Raw genomic sequence first — 16679 nt, 5'->3', positions numbered from 1 at the left:
GCGGGTAGTCCCGTGCGCTCTTGAAATGGGTACCTGGCTTGTAGCATCTACCCTTTCTGCAGGGGATCGCCTCGGAAACAAGAACAGAGGGAAACAATCCTGAACCTGTCTCCAATCATTTTCACTGCATGATCCACTTCCCAAGTTCTTGCATTCTGAAAGTATTTTTTTTTAATTCTTTTGACATGATTTGACAAACCTCTTTCATCTCCCTCCTTGCATGGAACTTCCTCATACTAAGTCAAAGCTTTGGCCCATCTACTTCAAGATTACCAGAGAGTTTTGCTTCTTCTGTAAAGTTGCTTTCAATGTGTTTGGAAGATCTGAGTTGCTGGTGTTGATGAAAGCCCTTCTTCCTTATTTCGGCAGGAATTGCCTATCTTGGAGGGATCTGCAGTGCGAAAAGGAAATGCGTCTTAGCAGAAGACAACGGGCTGAATTTAGCGTTCACCATTGCACACGAACTGGGACACAAGTAAGCATTCACAGTTTATTTGCTTACATACATATATGCACACACAGACACCGTGGCTCAGTGGCAGAGCATCTGCTTGGCATGCAGAAGGTCCCAGGTTCAATCCTCGGCATCTCCAGTTAAAGGGACTAGGCAAGTAGGTGATGTGAAAGACCTCTGCCTGAGACCCTGGAGAGCCCTAGTCAGTCAAAGCAGATGAGGATGACCTTAATAGACCAAAAGTCTATTAAGAAAGGTCCATTAAGGTCTATTAAGCATCTCCAGTTAAAAGGATCAAGTAGCAGATGATGTGAAAGTCTTTGACACCCTAGATAGCCCTTGTTGGTCAACGCAGATGAGGCTGACCTTAATAGACCAAAGGTCTGTTAAGGAAGGTCTATTAAGGCTGGTCTATTAAGGAAGCTCAGTATGTTAAGATATATAAACAGCATGGAGAGGAGACTGCTGGAAGAAGTAAGGTTTTGTACAACCTCAGGATGTATTTTGCTTGCAGACCAGGAATGGTCCTCAAGGAAGAAGTTGCTTTTGAAGGGGTGGGATGAAGTGTCCACCCTACTTCTTATGCTGGTTGTTCTCTCTTCCTTCTGCCAAATCTCTCTTCTTTGGAAGTTCCGTGTCCGATCTTAGGATTCTTTAAAGGTCACCAAAAGAGGCTATGACTCGAGATGATATCTCAAATGCATGTGCTTGCAATAAGCCATACTTCAAAAAGGAAAAACAAAAAGCATCTTGATCAAATAACTTTAAAAAAAAAACACATTTCTTGCAGAGAAATTCTTGGCCGCAGATGTACATAGCTCCTTACTGTTTGCGTGGCCATTATAATACATTACCTCTAATAACAAATATTTGCTTGCTAAAGGGAATCCAATAAACCGTTGTCAAGAGTTGGAGTCTGGTCCTACCCCTCAGCGTTCAGCAATCGTGCAAGAGACATATGTGGCTTCTCCGCTCTTATCCCGAATGCTCGGGGACGGGCGCAGAGAATAATTTCAGCTCCCACCAAAACTTGCCAAGATGAAAACGAATGTCCTGCTCCCCACCCCCCTTCTCCTTTGACGCCGGAAGGTAGATGAGCCAAACTGCAAACAGTTTCGGCAGCACGGAATGATGGGAGGCCTTTTTTTTTATTTAAACCAGATGCCAGGCTGTTAAATCTATTCTCGACCTTAACAAGGCATTAATCTGTGGGTTGCTGTTTGAGGAAATCATTGTTACATGTTGAAAAGATGTTGAAAATGCTAGCGCAGCGGTTCTCGGCTTCTGAGGCCCCAGCTCTACTGAAAGCAGGACTGGTTTCGGAGCGCTTCCACTGTCATGGCTCTCTTTCCACCATCCTCCCCAACAGTTCAGAGAACTGAAACGTGAATGAGGGTTCTGCGTATTCTCTGTTGGAGATGGTTGGCTCCCTCTCCTAGAGTCGCAGGTCCCTAGAGAGAGGGCACGACTGGTCCCAATTGTTGGGAGACCCACTGGCAAACTAAGCCTAGGAAGGTCCCATCTCTACTGGTGTGTGTGTGTGTGTGTGTGTATAGGCAGGCACAGTTAATGAGGAGAGGGGCTGTGGCTCAGCGGTAGAGCATCTGCTTGGCATGCAGAAGGTCCCAGGTTCAATTTCTGGCATCTCCAATTAAAGGGGACTAGGCAGGCAGGTGATGTGAAAGACCTCTGCCTGAGACCCTGGAGAGCTGCTGTCAGTCTGAGTAGACAATATTGACTTTGATGGACCAAGGATTTCATTCAGTATAAGACAGCTTCATGTGTTCATGAGAGTACGGTAGAAGAATATTTTGCCCCCCCTGATCCCATCTTTACAAAACATGGGGGTTCTTACAAGAAGACTCCTCTGAAGCTACGCTGAAAGTTTGGGGGCTGTACCCCCAAAAATGCGCCCCCTGCAGCCGCGGAGTGGCTCGAATGTGTGCTGTAACGAATAAAAATGCACATTGGGGGGACCCCTTTCGGGGCCCATATCTCGGAACCCCCTGACCCAATCTTTACAAAACTTGAGGGTTCTTGCAAGAAGCGTCCCCTCAAGCTACCCTGAAAGTTTGAGACCTCTAACCCCAAAAATGCCCCCCCCGGAGCCGCGGAAAAGCACCAATGTGCTTTAAGTGGCTTTATTCCTGTGGGCGATTTTTTTTTGGGGGGTGACCCCTTCTGGGCCCCATATCTCGGGACCCCCTGACCCAATCTTTACAAAACTTGGGGGTTCTTGCAAGAAGCGTCCCCTCAAGCTACCCTGAAAGTTTGGGACCTCTACCCCAAAAAATGCCCCCCCCGGAGCCACGGAAAGGCTCAAATACATTTTTAATGGCCTTATTCGGCTGAATTTCCCCCCAAACTCGGAACGTGGCGCCGAATTCCACGGATCCGAATCGAGGGAGTTCGGACTTCGGCATTTCCCGAATTAAAACAGGCCAAATTTTGCCGAATCCGAATTTTACCGAATTTTTTTTCAACAGCCCTAGTTGCAAGCCCTCCCTCCCAAATTACCTCCTATAACATAACCTGTATGTGCAGGAGGTGATGGAACGTGGGCATGCAAGTTTTCTCAATTCCCAGAGCAGGAAGTTGAAAGAGCAATTATCCACATGTGTGAAATACGGAGATTTGCCTGTGATAACCATTAAAAATGAAAATATTTCACAAGGGACCCCTGTAAAAGCCCAGAATAAATGGGAGGGAGATTCCGGTTATCCCGGCTGCAGCAAACAACCATCTGGCTGGCGGCCGTTTCTTTCCCTTCGTTGTCATGGTCGCTGGCTTCGCTCAGGTCACACTGCAGACACTAAGCCAAATAATGAAGTGGGCCAGAGAGAGGCTTTCTGGAATGTCATAATGACAACCTCGAAATGTTTGTTGAAAATCTGTGTGTTTCCCCCGTCCGGTCTGATATGGATCGAGTTTGCCCTCGCAGCTGGCCTTTTTTGCCTTAAAAACAAAAATGTCGTCCCCCCATAATTCACCATGGTTGATGGTGACATGCTTCTCCCTGTCCACTCTCCATGCCATGCATAATTTTAGAGACCCCTGTCATGTCTCCCCTTAGCCGCCTTCTTTCCAAGCTAAACAGCCCAAGCGTTTCAACCGCTCCTCATAGGGCAGTTGCTCTTGCCCCTGATCATTTTGGTTGCTCTTTTCTGCACCTTCTCAAGTTCTGCAGTCTCCTTTTTTTAATGTGTGGTGGCCAGAACTGTACACAGTATTCCAAGTGTGGTCTCACCATAGATTTGTACAAGGGCGGTATGATGGCAGTAAGTTTTATTCTCTGCTCTTGCCTAATTGTGGCCAGAAGTTGAAACAGGCCGTGAGTGGGGTCTTGTCACTCCTTCAGGGCAAGAGCTCGGCGTTTTGCCAATTCCGCTTGCTACCGAAACGTAGGTCCCTTGCTGTAGCCTGGAGGTCATAACTCTGAGGCCTGTTCTACGTGATGCTGCTTACCACATTCTTGGTTGGTGACGTGACGTCTAACAGGAGCACTTGCCACGATGATATACGTGGCGTCGTGCACAGAATTTCCCCAACAAAAAACTTTTTCATCTCTGTATGTTCCTGCCCCCCCCCCCCCGGGAGCTTTGGAGTTTCGTATCCCTTGAATCATTCATAACTTTCTAAAGGAAGCTTTGAAGCTGGAGAGCCAGCGTGGTGTAGTGGTTAAGAGCGGTGGTTTGGGGCAGTGGACTCTGACCTAGAGAATCGGGTTTGATTTCCCACTCCTCCACATGAGTAGCGGAGGCTAATCTGGTGAACCAGGTTGGTTTCCCCACTCCTCCACATGCAGCCAGCTGGTTGACCTTGGTCACAGTTCTCTCTGAACTCTCTCAGCCCCACCTACCTCACTGGGTGTCTATTGTGGGGAGTGGAAGGCGATTGTAAGCCGGTTTGATTCTTCCTTAAGTGGTAGAGAAAGTCGGCATGTAAAAACCAACTCCTCCTCCTCCTCCTTCTTGAGGGAGGAACAACCAAAGAACCCCCGACAGCCACATTAGTCTTTCAGATGGTTTGGAATCAAACCTCTGTGGCCCACATATACCAAATGCCTTGTTCCTCGGAACATATTGCAAACATGTTCATTGCCACAGGCGAAGAAGATCGTGCCCTGACCTGGATAGCCCCCAGCTAGCCTGAGCCCTTCCTCAGAAGCTTAGCAGGGTCAGCCCTGGATAGTATTTGGATGGGACACCTCCAAGGAATACCAGGGTCATGACGCGTAGGCAGGCAAGGGCTGACCACCTCTGAACGTCTCTTGCCTTGACAACCCTACAGGGCTGCAACTTGATGTTCAGAGGTGGTTGGCCGTTGCCAACTCTGGTCTTCCTTGGAGGTCTCCCATCCAAATACTAGCCAGGGTCAACCCTGCTTAGCTTCTGAGATCTGACGAGATCAGGCTGGCCTTGGCTATCCAGGTCAGGGTAGATAAATAGATAGAGCTGCTCAAAGTCTACTCACTGCTCCTGCTGGCCATCTCTAGGGACACCCTTCGTTGTCTCCTCCTTTTTGCTTGTCTGTTCTGTTGTACATCTAGGGTGGAATGTTTGTTTTTTGTTCATTTAATTGTTCATTATTCTACCCGTGGATAATTGAAATCACATTTCCTGAGCTCGTTTGTGTTCTTTTGCTCAGCTTGACAACGGTCACAATGAAAATATTTGGGCGTGTGGGTGTGTGTTTTAAACTCAGCTTCATGCTTTGGATTGATTTCGGCAAACCCCATAGAAACCACTGCTTTGGTGATTAGGAGGAGGAGGAGAAAGAAGAAGAGGAGGAGTTGGTTTTTATATGCCAACTTTCTCTACCACTTAAGGAAGTCTCAAACCAGCTTACAATCACCTTCCCTTCCCCTCCCCACAACAGACCCCCTGTGAGGTAGGTGGGGTTGAGAGAGCTCTTAAGAGAGCTGTGACTAGCCCAAGGTCACCCAGCTGGCTTCATGTGTAGGAGTGAGGAAACCAACCCGGTTCACCAGATTAGCATCCACCACTCATGTAGAGGAGTGGGGGATCAAACCCGGTTCTCCAGATCAGAGTCCACCGCTCCAAACCACCACTCTTAACCACTGCACCACGCCGGACTGATGTAGTGAGAGGTAGTCACCTGGAAGCTTTTCTCCACTTGTGGAGTCCTTAGTAGGTTACAATCTCATCCCGCTCTTCGGCAGTAGAACCTAGCACAAGGAGAACCTTCCGAGCCACTGAAAACCCAGCACGGATATCTAGTTTAACAAGCGATTAGATCCATGAGATTTGCGGTCCTTATAAAACAAAAGAAACGTTCCTTTCCCCTGCTGCACATGCAAATCAAACGTGTCCTTTATCAGTAACACACTCTGCAAAATATTGCATAGCAAGTCTTTTTAACGCTCCCAGGGTTTGCGTCATTGGGTAAAGGCGGCCGCTGTGCCAGCAAAGGCCGTGATGGATTGAACCAGAACCATGTTGGCACAAAACAACTGCTGGATTGCCAACTCATTAGAGACCGGCTGTTTAACGTGTCCTTGGCTTACTCAGCAGAATAAACCCAAGGGGGGGGGGAGGCAGCTGAGCCACAAAGCTGTTGATTAAACTCCAGTTATTTTGGCCGGTTTCTCCAAACGTCTCAGCACCGGTTAGCATTTCCCGTGCAATGCCAGTGCATCAAAGTACGAACTCTGTGAGATGCTTCTAAACAATGCCGTTCTTCTGGTGCCGGATCGGTTTAGCATTTCACTGGGGATGTTAGAGAAACTCTTAGGGACAGAAGAGGGGTGGGGGGGGAAGCAAACCAGGGGAACTCATACCCTGCAGAATCTACAAGACACTAAGGAAGATATTCTCTTCTCCACCTGCATCTTGAAGATGATTTAAGGGATGGTTTGTATGGGTGTGAAAGCTGGACAGTGAAGAAAGCTGATAGGAAGAAAGTAGATTCCTTTGAAATGTGGTGTGAAAGGAGAGTGTTACCGATCCCCTGGACGGCCAAAAAAACAAATCAGTGGGTTATAGACCAAATCAAGCCTGAATTTACCCTAGAAGCTAAAATGACTAAACTGAGGCTGTCATATTTTGGTCACATTTTGGCAAGAGTCACTGGAAAAGACAGTCATGCTAGGAAAAGTTGAGGGTAGCAGGAAATGAGGAAGACCCAACAAGAGATGGATTGACTCAATAAAGGAAGCCACAGCCCTCAATTCGCAAGACCTGAGCAAGGCTGTCAAAGATAGGACATTTTGGAGGGCATTGATTCATAGGGTCACCATGAGTCGGAAGCGACTTGACGGCACTTAACACACACAAGAGTCCCGTGGCGCAGAGTGGCAAGATGCAGTACTGAAGTCGAAAACTCTGCTCACGACCTGAGTTCGATCCCGACAGAAGTCGGTTTCAGGTAGCCGGCTCAAGGTCAGCCTTCCATCCTTCCAAGGTTGGTAAAATGAGTACCCGGCTTGCTGGGGGTAAAGTGCAGGTGACTGGAGAAGGCAATGGCCAACCACCCCGCAAGCATAGTCTGCTTAGTAAACGTCAGGATGTGACGTCACCCCATGGGTCAGGAATGACCTGGTGCTTGCACAGGGGACTACCTTGATCTAAATACGAATAGCAGGAATACAGAAGGAAAGTAGATGCTTAACTTATAACATAAGCGGTGGATGATATACTATTCAGCTCTGCTTCCTCTGTTGCTCAGGGATTGCATACTAGGAACATGTCTGTTCTCTTTCAAATCCATTCTTTGGATCTTCTCTTTATTAGTTCTACCTCTGGGAAGTGGTTGCTAGTTTTGGGGAGGTGTTGTGACTCAGGGGCAGAGCAGTTAAGAGGATCAGATGGTAGGTGATGTGAAAGGCCTTATTCTGAGACCCTGGAGAGCCAGCCAGAGCAGACAAGGCTGACCTGGAGAGGCCGTTGGTCTGGCAGTATAAGGCAGCTTCTTGTGTTCAAGCAGACAATCCCAAAACAGATTTTCCCAGGGCTTTCGCACCAGGGACATGCCTTCGAGGTTATGGTGCCACTGCTAAATGTTGCTGGGTAGGAAAAAAGAAATGATCCAAATGTCCAGGATCCAACAAACTCTGGCAAACTGTTTCTAAAAAGCAGGCCCTCGTGTCATGTGGCAAAACTAGTTGAGAAACTATGGGGACTTCCAGAAGCAATCTGTGATAACGGCACCAAGATCTGCTGTTTAAAGGGTTGCTGTCAAAAAAGTGCCAGTGTGCATACTCAAACTTTGGGCTATGCATCAAATAGCTGTTTGGATCCAAGCCTATGTTTGTGAAGTTTCCTTCCTTCCTTCCTTCCTTCCTTCCTTCCTTCCTTCCTTCCTTCCTTCCTTCCTTCCTTCCTCCCTTCCTCCCTTCCTCCCTTCCTCCCTTCCTCCCTTCCTCCCTTCCCTTCCCTTCCCTTCCCTTTCCCACTTAATAACCACTGAAATGTATCTGGGTGTTTTTTTTTAAAAAAAGATAAGACTCTCCCTCTCCAGTTCCCCCACTGTGATTTTTCTTGTAATAAGATGTTCGGCCAAATATTTTTGAAACAAAAATATTTATTTTCAAATAGCTTGTTTCATTACAAAAAAGAGGGAGATAATAACTTAATAACTTGAATTCATTAGCTTTGGCGTTAGCCAGAGTCATTTTCTGTCCCCTACCCCGGCTGCAAATTCCATTTCGGAATTAGTTTGTCCACATGCTTTCTGGGTTGCTTTGATACCAAGCCCATCATCTGCAATTTCTGTCTGTCATCTTCTCCTTGCAGAGAAAGCATAGGAGACTTTGCAGTGTGCGTCCCAAATAGTTTTTTGGAACCGCCAAGCCAAATGGCTCCAGGATTATGAATGATCTTTCACAGCTGCTATACTATGAACAATAATGGAGAGTTGGGAAGTAAAAGGAGCTGTCAGCAGGAATCCAGGCTTCTTCTCCTTCTCCTTGTCCTCCTTCTCTTCCTCCTCCTCCTCCTCTTCCTCTCTTTCTCCTTCTGTTTCTTCTCCTCTTCCTTCTCCTTCTCTTCCTCCTCTTTCTCCTTCTGCTTCTCCTCCTCCTCCTTCTCTTCCTCTTTCTCCTTCTGCTTCTCCTCCTCCTTCTCTTCCTCCTCTTTCTCCTTCTGCTTCTTCTCCTTCTCCTCCTCCTCCTTCTCTCCTCCTCTTTCTCCTTCTGCTTCTTCTCCTCCTTCTCTTCCTCTTTCTCCTCTTCCTCCTCTTCCTCCTCTTTCTCCTCCTCCTCCTTCTCCTTCCCCTTCTCTCCCTCCTCTTTCTCCTGATTCTCTTCCTCCTCCTCCTCCTCCTCCTCTTTCTCCTTCTCATTTTGTCTCCATGTATCGGATAGTGTTTTGTGGGTGTCAATGATGGGTAGCTAACAGAACAAAATAATATTTCCTGTATCATTTCTCATGTGAGGACCTGATTTTTCAGGGAACATTCTGGAGCCTGTAGTAATTTCCCACCAGGTAGGTTAGAAGGTGTGCGATGAAGTTTTAAAAAGAAGAAATTTGTCTTTAGTCGGTTCTAGAAAAGAAGGCTTGGGAAATACTTGATTTTTGGAATGGGAAATCCTTAGAAAGGCAAGAGATTTGGCCCGCAAATGATAGGGAAGAAATTGGCTGGTGGCAAAGAGGGACCTGGCAACCCGGTCACTGTAGCAGGAGGCCTGGCTGCCCTATCTAGGGTTGCCAGGTCCCTCTTTGCCACCGGCGGGAGGTTTTTTGGGGCGGAGCCTGAGGTGGGCAGGGTGTGGGGAAGGACTTCAATGCCATAGAGTCCAATAGCCAAAGCAGCCCTTTTCTTCTGGGGAACTGATCTCTATTGGCTGGAGATCAATTGAAATAGCAGGAGATCTCCTGCTACTACCTGAAGGTTAGCAAGAAAAAACAGCACAAGGCTCTCTATATATTTCAAGTACAAAAACTAATGCTAAATGACAAACAATGTGACAAATGTGAATTACCACCCAAAGTGTAACAAAACAAATAGTATAGACAATAAAAACATGAAAATTCTGTCAATATATATCAAAAAGTTATTTTTTCTTAATTGCACATATCAATGTTTCACAGTTTTCAAGTAGTGCATCAATTACAGTTTCATTCTTTTTGCCCATAAGGCTAAAATGAAATTAAGTATAGCTTCTGAAGAAGTCTTCTCAGCCAGAAAGGAAAATAGGAACGACTATATATTGACAGAATTTTCATGTTTGTATTGTCTGTACTATTTGTTTTGTCACACTTGGGGTGATAATTCACATTTGTCACATTGTTTGTCATTTAGCATTATCTATTTAATATGGTTTTTGTACTTGAAATATATAGAGAGCCTTGTGCTGTTTTTTCTTGCTAACCGCTTAGCTATAGCATAGGCATATTTTTCCTTCCACCTACTTGAAGGTTGGCAACCCTAACCCTACCTGAGAGACCAAGATAGAAGACTCTCTTCATAACCCCAATTGAGCCAATAAAGACGCCTCATATGACATGCCAGTCACAAAAGGCCCGCCCTGCTCTGCTTTAAAAAAAAAGGTAAAGGTCCCCTGTGCAAGCACCGGGTCATTCCTGACCCTTGGGGTGACGTCACATCCCGACGTTTCCTAGGCAGACTTTGTTTTACGGGGTGGTTTGCCTTCCCCAGTCTTCTTCCCTTTACCCCCAGCAAGCTGGGTCCTCATTTTACCGACCTCGGAAGGACGGAAGGCTGAGTCAACCTTGAGCCGGAGACCTGAAACCGACTTCCGTCGAGATCGAACTCAGGTTGTGAGCAGAGTTTGGACTGCAGTACTGCAGCTTACCACTCTGTGCCATGGAGCTCCTACAGCTTACCCGACCAGAACAGAAGACCATAAACCTAGTTGAGCCAACCCAGAAGCTTCATGGGCTGTTCCCGTCACAAAGGCCAACGTTGTACATCCCACGCTGTTTGGGGGTTTGGCCCTGAATACCTGAATGGGCACAATCTTGGCTAAGCTGCTACTGTGAAGCTCTGAGCTCAGTTCCAGGTTCCCCGCACCAACTCTCTGCTGCTTCTTCCACCTCGCCCAGGTGCCCGAAGGTTTGGCCGGAATCAGGGCTTCGCAGCCAAAGAGCTTTAACATATTGAATCAGTCCAGGCTCCTGGCGTTCCTCCCGCAATGCCGTTTTGAGTATGAAACACCAATAAAAATTCCTAACATTCGTCTGCCCAAGGGACTGGAGAACGGGAGGAGGGGGGAGGGGAGTGTGATAAGGTTATGCAGGGCTTTCTGCCTTGAAAAGGCGGGTTCAGATTTGCATCATCCTTGGCTCCTGGTTTGACCTCAAGGATGTCTTCTAGGTGGGGCTTGAAGCTTTTTGTCTCCCTCTCTTTCTGCAGGAAGCTATTTCGAGGTAAAATCTGCAGCCTTTCTTGGCACGGGCTGAAAAAGTGGATATTTCAGCACTGCTCACCATAAACGTTTTATTGGGGCGGGACAATTGCCTTGTGGTATTGGGCGGAAAATGGCAATGTTCCGGGTGGAGGGGGCGGGGAGTGGGAATATGATTTTAATCTGGCACCAGGAAAAGGAGTTGGGTAAAGGGTCCTTAATTTTGTCCAGGGGATTGTTCTTCGTCATGAATGTTGGGAAGGCTCATTTAAACCGTTTGTTGGCCACACGTTGGAATGGATGCTGGACCTCTGCAAACGTTACATTGCATTAACCAGCTCCAAATTCTGTGCTGCAGAAAACTTAAATCTGTGGCTGGATACATTTATTTACTTCTTTACTTACTTCATTTATGCCCCGTGCATTGTGCAGGGGTTTGGACTAGATGAACCTAATGGTCCCTTCCAACTCTATGATTCTGTGATTCTGTGACCCAAAGTGGATGAACCCAAATGGATGCTGGACCTCTGCAAACATAGGGAGTGACTGCAGCTCAGTGGTAGAACATCTGCTTGGCATGCAGAAGGTCCCAAGTTCAATCCCCGGCATCTCCAGTTAAAGGGACCAGGCAAGCAGGTGATGTTTAAGACCTCTGCCTGAGACCCTGGAGAGCCGCTGCCGGTCTGAGTAGACAATGCTGACTTTGATGGACCAAGGGTCTGATTCAGTATAAGGCAGTTTCTTGTGTTCATGAGTATATCCACAATGTACTGTGGATAGATGGCCACTGCATCTTCACAAGGCTAGGGGAGGAGGCTATGGCTTAGTGGTAGAGAATTTGCTTGGCGTGCAGAAGGTCCCAGGTTCAATCCCCGGCATCTCCAGTGAAAGGGACCAGGCAATTAGGTGATGTGAAAGACCTCTGCCTAAACCAGAGCTGGCAACCTTATTCGCACATGCAAGTCACCACTCTGTCAAGTGATGAACAGGTCTGTATGGATCAGCCTGTGTATCATGTAAGAAGCTCCTTCTGTGAGCCAGCATGGTGTGGAGAGCTAGGGTGGTGTAGTGGTTGGGAGCAGACTCTAATCTGGAGAACTGGGTTCGATTCTCTACTCCTCCACCTGAAGCCTGCTGGGTGAACCTTGGCCTAGTCACGGTTCTTTCAGAGCTCTCTCAGCTCCACTTGTCTTGCAAGGTGCCTGCTGTGGGGAGAGGAAGGGATTGTGATTGTAAGCTGCTCTGGGACTCCTTAAGGTAAAGAAAAGTGCGGTATAAAAGAAGAATAAGAAGTTGGTTTTTATAAGCCAACTTTCTCTACCACTTAAGGAAGAATCAAACCGGCTTATAATCATTTTCCCCAAAAAGACATCCTGTGAGGTAGGTGGGGCTGAGAGAGTGTGACTAGCCCAAAGTCGCCCAGCGGGCTTAGTGTGGAGGAGTGGGGGAAACAAACCCGGTTCACCAGATTAGCCTCTGCCGCTCATGTGGAGGAGTGGGGAATCAAAGCCGGTTCTCCAGATCAGACTCCACCGCTCGAAACCACCACTCTTAACCACTACACCACAAGCCAACTCTTCTCCTTCTCCTCCTCCTCCTCCTCCTCCTCCTCCTCCTCCTTCTTCTCCTCCTCCTCCTTCTCCTTCTCCTTCTCCTCCTCCTCCTCCTCCTCCTCCTCCTCCTCCTCCTCCTCCTTCTCCTTCTCCTTCTCCTTCTTCTTCTCCTTCTCCTTCTTCTTCTTCTTCTTCTTCTTCTTCTTCTTCTTCTTCTTCTTCTTCTTCTTCTTCTTCTTCTTCTTGTTTTCCAGCACCTGCTGTTTGAATATAAAATCTGTGTTTGCTTGGACAAGCATCAGAATTTCAGGCTGTTTCTCTGCAGATTTTGTACCCCAGAGTAACATGAATAAAAGCCCAAGGAAACTGCAAGAGGGCTGAGTGTGAATTCTGGGCTCTGTAGCTAGCAGCTGCTTTGGTGTCAGTATTCCAAGCCTTTGGCTACCCCTGCTGTTCAGACCAACAGAGGAACACCTAGCGCAAAAAGAGGAATGGCCAGCAGCAGGAAGCAAGGATTTGCTGTGATTTTCCTGTCCTTTGCTTTTGCTTAGCCACCCTACCCCCTGAGTTCTATTTTAGGGAATTCTCGAAGGGTCTATCGAAGACATTACTTTTAAGCTTCGCTTCTCCAAAAGGGCTGAGGGGGAAGGATGGGTGAACATTGGACAGGAAAAGGTCAGTATGAGGATCTCTGGAAAGCTATTCATGTGTGTCGTTTTTGGAAATGTCCCAAGGGGAGATGAGTGAGAAACTTTCTGTATTTATGGAGAAATCCTTGTCTTTTTATTAATCCTTGTCCTTTAAAAAAATAAAAAAACCTGGCAAGTTTCAGCCACCGGCATCAATTCGCTGTGTTCTAATGAAATGCACAAGAGCCAGCATGTAGTGGTTAAAGGGTCGGGCTAGGACCTGGGAAACCCAGGTTCGAATCCCCCCACTGCCACAGAAGCTTGCTGGGTGACCTTGGGCCAGTCACACGCTCTCAGCCCTGGCCCCGGCTAGTATTTGGATGGGAGACCTCCAAGGAATGCCAGGGTCATGTTGCGAAGGCAGGCAATGGCAAACCACCTTTTTTTGGCCTTTGGGGCATGAAAACAAGCGAGGGAAAAAGAGACACCTTTGTAAGTGACTTGAAATCTCGCCCCCTCTGTACGTTGTGACTCATTTGAGGCCTTGGTTGGGATTGGGACTGCCAAAAAAACAAATCAGTGGGTTCTAGATCGAATCAAGCCTGAACTGACCCTAGAAGCTAAAACGACTAAACCGAGGTTTTCGTATTTTGGTCACGTTATGAGAAGGCAAGAGTCACTGGAGAAGACAATCATGCTAGGAAAAGTTGAGGGCAGCAAGAAAAGAGGAAGACCCAACAAGAGATGGATTGACTCTGTCAAGGAAGCCACAGCCCTCAATTTGCAAGACCTGAGCAAGGCTTTCAAAGATAGGACATTTTGGAGGACTTTTATTCACAGGGTCGCCATGAGTTGGAAACGACTTGACGGCACTTAACACACTTAACACACAGCCTGTACAGTTGTTTCCGTTGTGCAGGTGGGTATTCCTGCGCTGACGCTTTGTTGACCTCTTGCTCTGAATTTTTGAGGCAAGGATGGCTTTTTTATTTGGGAAAGGCCGTCGCTGCCTGAGCCTTTAGACCCCGTCGGGCCCACGGTACATGTCAGTCAGGCTCGGGGGGGGGAGGAGTGTCACGAGTTGGGGGGGGGGCTTGCCCTCATCCTAGCCGCCCTCTAGATATGTGTGTGTAACCTAAGAGGAGAGACGAAGGCCAGTGCCGGGCTGCCTGGAGCCACAGAGATTGGCGGGTGTGAAGTTCGAGCGACGACGGTCTGCCTGGTGAGAAGATGAGTCTGGCCTCTCTTGCTATTTAATTAGTGGCGCCGTATTCCACATTTACAGTGGCCTTTTGGCTGGGAAGCCTGAGCGTGGCATAGTTAGGGTTGCCAACCTCCAGGTACTGTATAGAGAAGCAGCACATGGCTCAAAATAATAATAATAATAATAATAGAACATAGTAAATATCAAAAACAATATCTTGGTATAGGAATTATATTCATTCAAAACCAACCAAAAGCGTAGTAGCCTCGCAGGGCTTACGACCAAGCCTTAAAGGCTCAAAAAAGTTATTGGCCAACCGGCTCCAACAAATACAATGCCTTTTTAAGGCTAAACAAATACAAATTTGAAATAGCACAAGGCTAAACAAATACAAAATAGAAATAGCAAATTCAACAAAGCCAATGGCTTATAGTTACACAGCAACAATACTATAGGTGCAATCACAAAGAGTAGCAATGCTAACATGACTTAACAAGGTAAGAGTCCGTGACTGGGTCCGTCACAAGGACGCTTTTCGAGATCTTCTTCAGCTTGCCGACCGTAAAGCGTTTAAAGGAACCATCAGTAACGAAGCAAATTTCCAAATTATGCAAAGCCGAATAGAGAGCTTTCACAAATACATTCCAAGTATGGGGTGGCTTACTTAATACGTTAGGCTTACCTAGCACGTCGGGAAAGAATGGTGGTCACTACCGCGGGATGTCACAAGGGTATAATAACCCTATAATATAAATATAATAGTAAGGTAAGATATTTAACTAGATATAAATTTATAAGGCAAAATAGTCATAAAGACTAAGCTGGTCTTACCCATCTTGCAATGTAGAAATTAGTATGGAATAATTCAAGGAAGATATTTAGATAGAGAAAGCCGCGGAGAGTCTAGGTGTGCTCCTTCAAATGGCGAAAAGAAATCGCTCCAAGTGAGATGTCCACAGCTGCGGGTAAGTTGAAATTAAACAGAAAGTGTTAAAGGGATATTACATTTAAAGAAAACAGGATAAGTCGCACGAGGATAAGAACTAAGACATTAGAGGCACCGGTCGTTAGCCACTTTGTAAGCCATGGCCACCGCGACCTTAAATTCTTTGTTATATGGCAATATCAACCCCGATCCTTTCAGACTCAAGATATAAAAAAGATTTTAAATTGTCAGGAAAGACGCTTCATTTTTCTCTTTAAAACCATGGCCCCATGTGGCTTGAATACGGTGGAGCTACGGGGCCTGGCAAGCCTACCTGATATCCACAGAGCATCTATGCTTGCCAAGTTTAATATTCTTCCATTTTATATGGTAGATATAAGAGAATTCCTTTCAGCGACAGGTGCTGTTACCAGTGTTGTCCATGCATGGTTGCGGTACCTGAACACTTAATTCATGTATTACTGAGCTCTAAGTTTTACTTGAGGCCGAGGAACATTTCTATCAGACATTTGGTGTTGTGGGCTCAGAGTTTCTCAGACCAACAGCTGCTGGTGTAATCTTTTATCAGACAAAATTATTTTATTGCTCAACCAGTAGCCAGATACCTGTTGGCTGTATCAAGGATACGCGAACCGCTTGTACGCGCTCCTGGATAATGTCACTGACAATGTTATTTTAATGCTTCTGCAGACAATTTGGTTTTTTGTAATCTTGTTTTATAACGATGGTGTGGTATATATCACTATATATAACTATGGTATGATCTCTCCAGGATCAGTGGAATTTGCCTATTATATTAGGTGCCGGGGAACACCGGCAGGACAATGCTGTTGCAGTCGTCTTGTTTGTGGGATTCCTAGAGGCACCTGGTTGGCCACTGTGTGAACAGACTGCTGGACTTGATGGGCCTTGGCCTGATCCGGCAGGGCTTTCCTTATGTTCTTATAAGCATGCCTATTATATTAGGTGCTGTGGAACACAGGCAGGATAATGCTAGAGGCACCTGGTTGGCCGCTGTGTGAATAGACTGCTGGACTTGATGGGCCTTGGTCTGACCCAGCATGGCTTTTCTTATGTTCTTATAAGTATGCCTATTATCTTAGGTGCTGTGAAACACAGGCAGGATGGTGCCGCTGCAGTCGTCTTGTTTGTGGGCTTCCTAGAGGCACCTGGTTGGCCACTGTGGGAACAGACTGCTGGACTTGATGGGCTTCGGTCTAATCCAGCAGGGCTTTTCTTATGTTCTCATGTAAATGCCTAATAAAGGTGATGATAATAAAAGTAGCAGGTGGGGGTGCAGGGTTGTGTATTTTGAAAGACGGTTTTTAGAATGAATCTTTGCATTTTAGTCCCGCGCTCCCATGAGAACAGAGCTTGGCATTGTCTGTTCGTCTTTACATAAAGGCGCCGTTTGAGGCGGTGGGCTTCTGAGCCCACTGTCCCTTTGGTGTCTTGTGATTGTCGGCTATTAGCTGTGTCCCTCCGGGTCGAGTTGCTTACCTGGCTGCACCTGAAAGGGTTCCTTTCCATTTAAGCAAGCAATGACAGACGGCAGCCCTTGGTTCG

At 46.8% G+C, this 16679-nt stretch overlaps 1 protein-coding gene across 1 annotated transcript in view; it reads left to right on the top strand.

Moving 5' to 3' along the window:
- ADAMTS17 (ADAM metallopeptidase with thrombospondin type 1 motif 17) overlaps positions 1–16679 on the top strand; it is a 131109-nt gene that overhangs the window by 33814 nt on the left and 80616 nt on the right. The window contains exon 5 of the mRNA XM_056866116.1: positions 370–475. Within this exon, the coding sequence (XP_056722094.1) occupies positions 370–475 (106 nt within the window). The remainder of the gene's footprint in view (positions 1–369; positions 476–16679) is intronic.

Source organism: Euleptes europaea, chromosome 20 (genome assembly GCF_029931775.1).
Source record: "Euleptes europaea isolate rEulEur1 chromosome 20, rEulEur1.hap1, whole genome shotgun sequence".
Classification (NCBI taxonomy): Eukaryota; Metazoa; Chordata; class Lepidosauria; order Squamata; family Sphaerodactylidae; genus Euleptes; species Euleptes europaea.
This window is presented reverse-complemented; position numbering and strand designations above follow the sequence as displayed.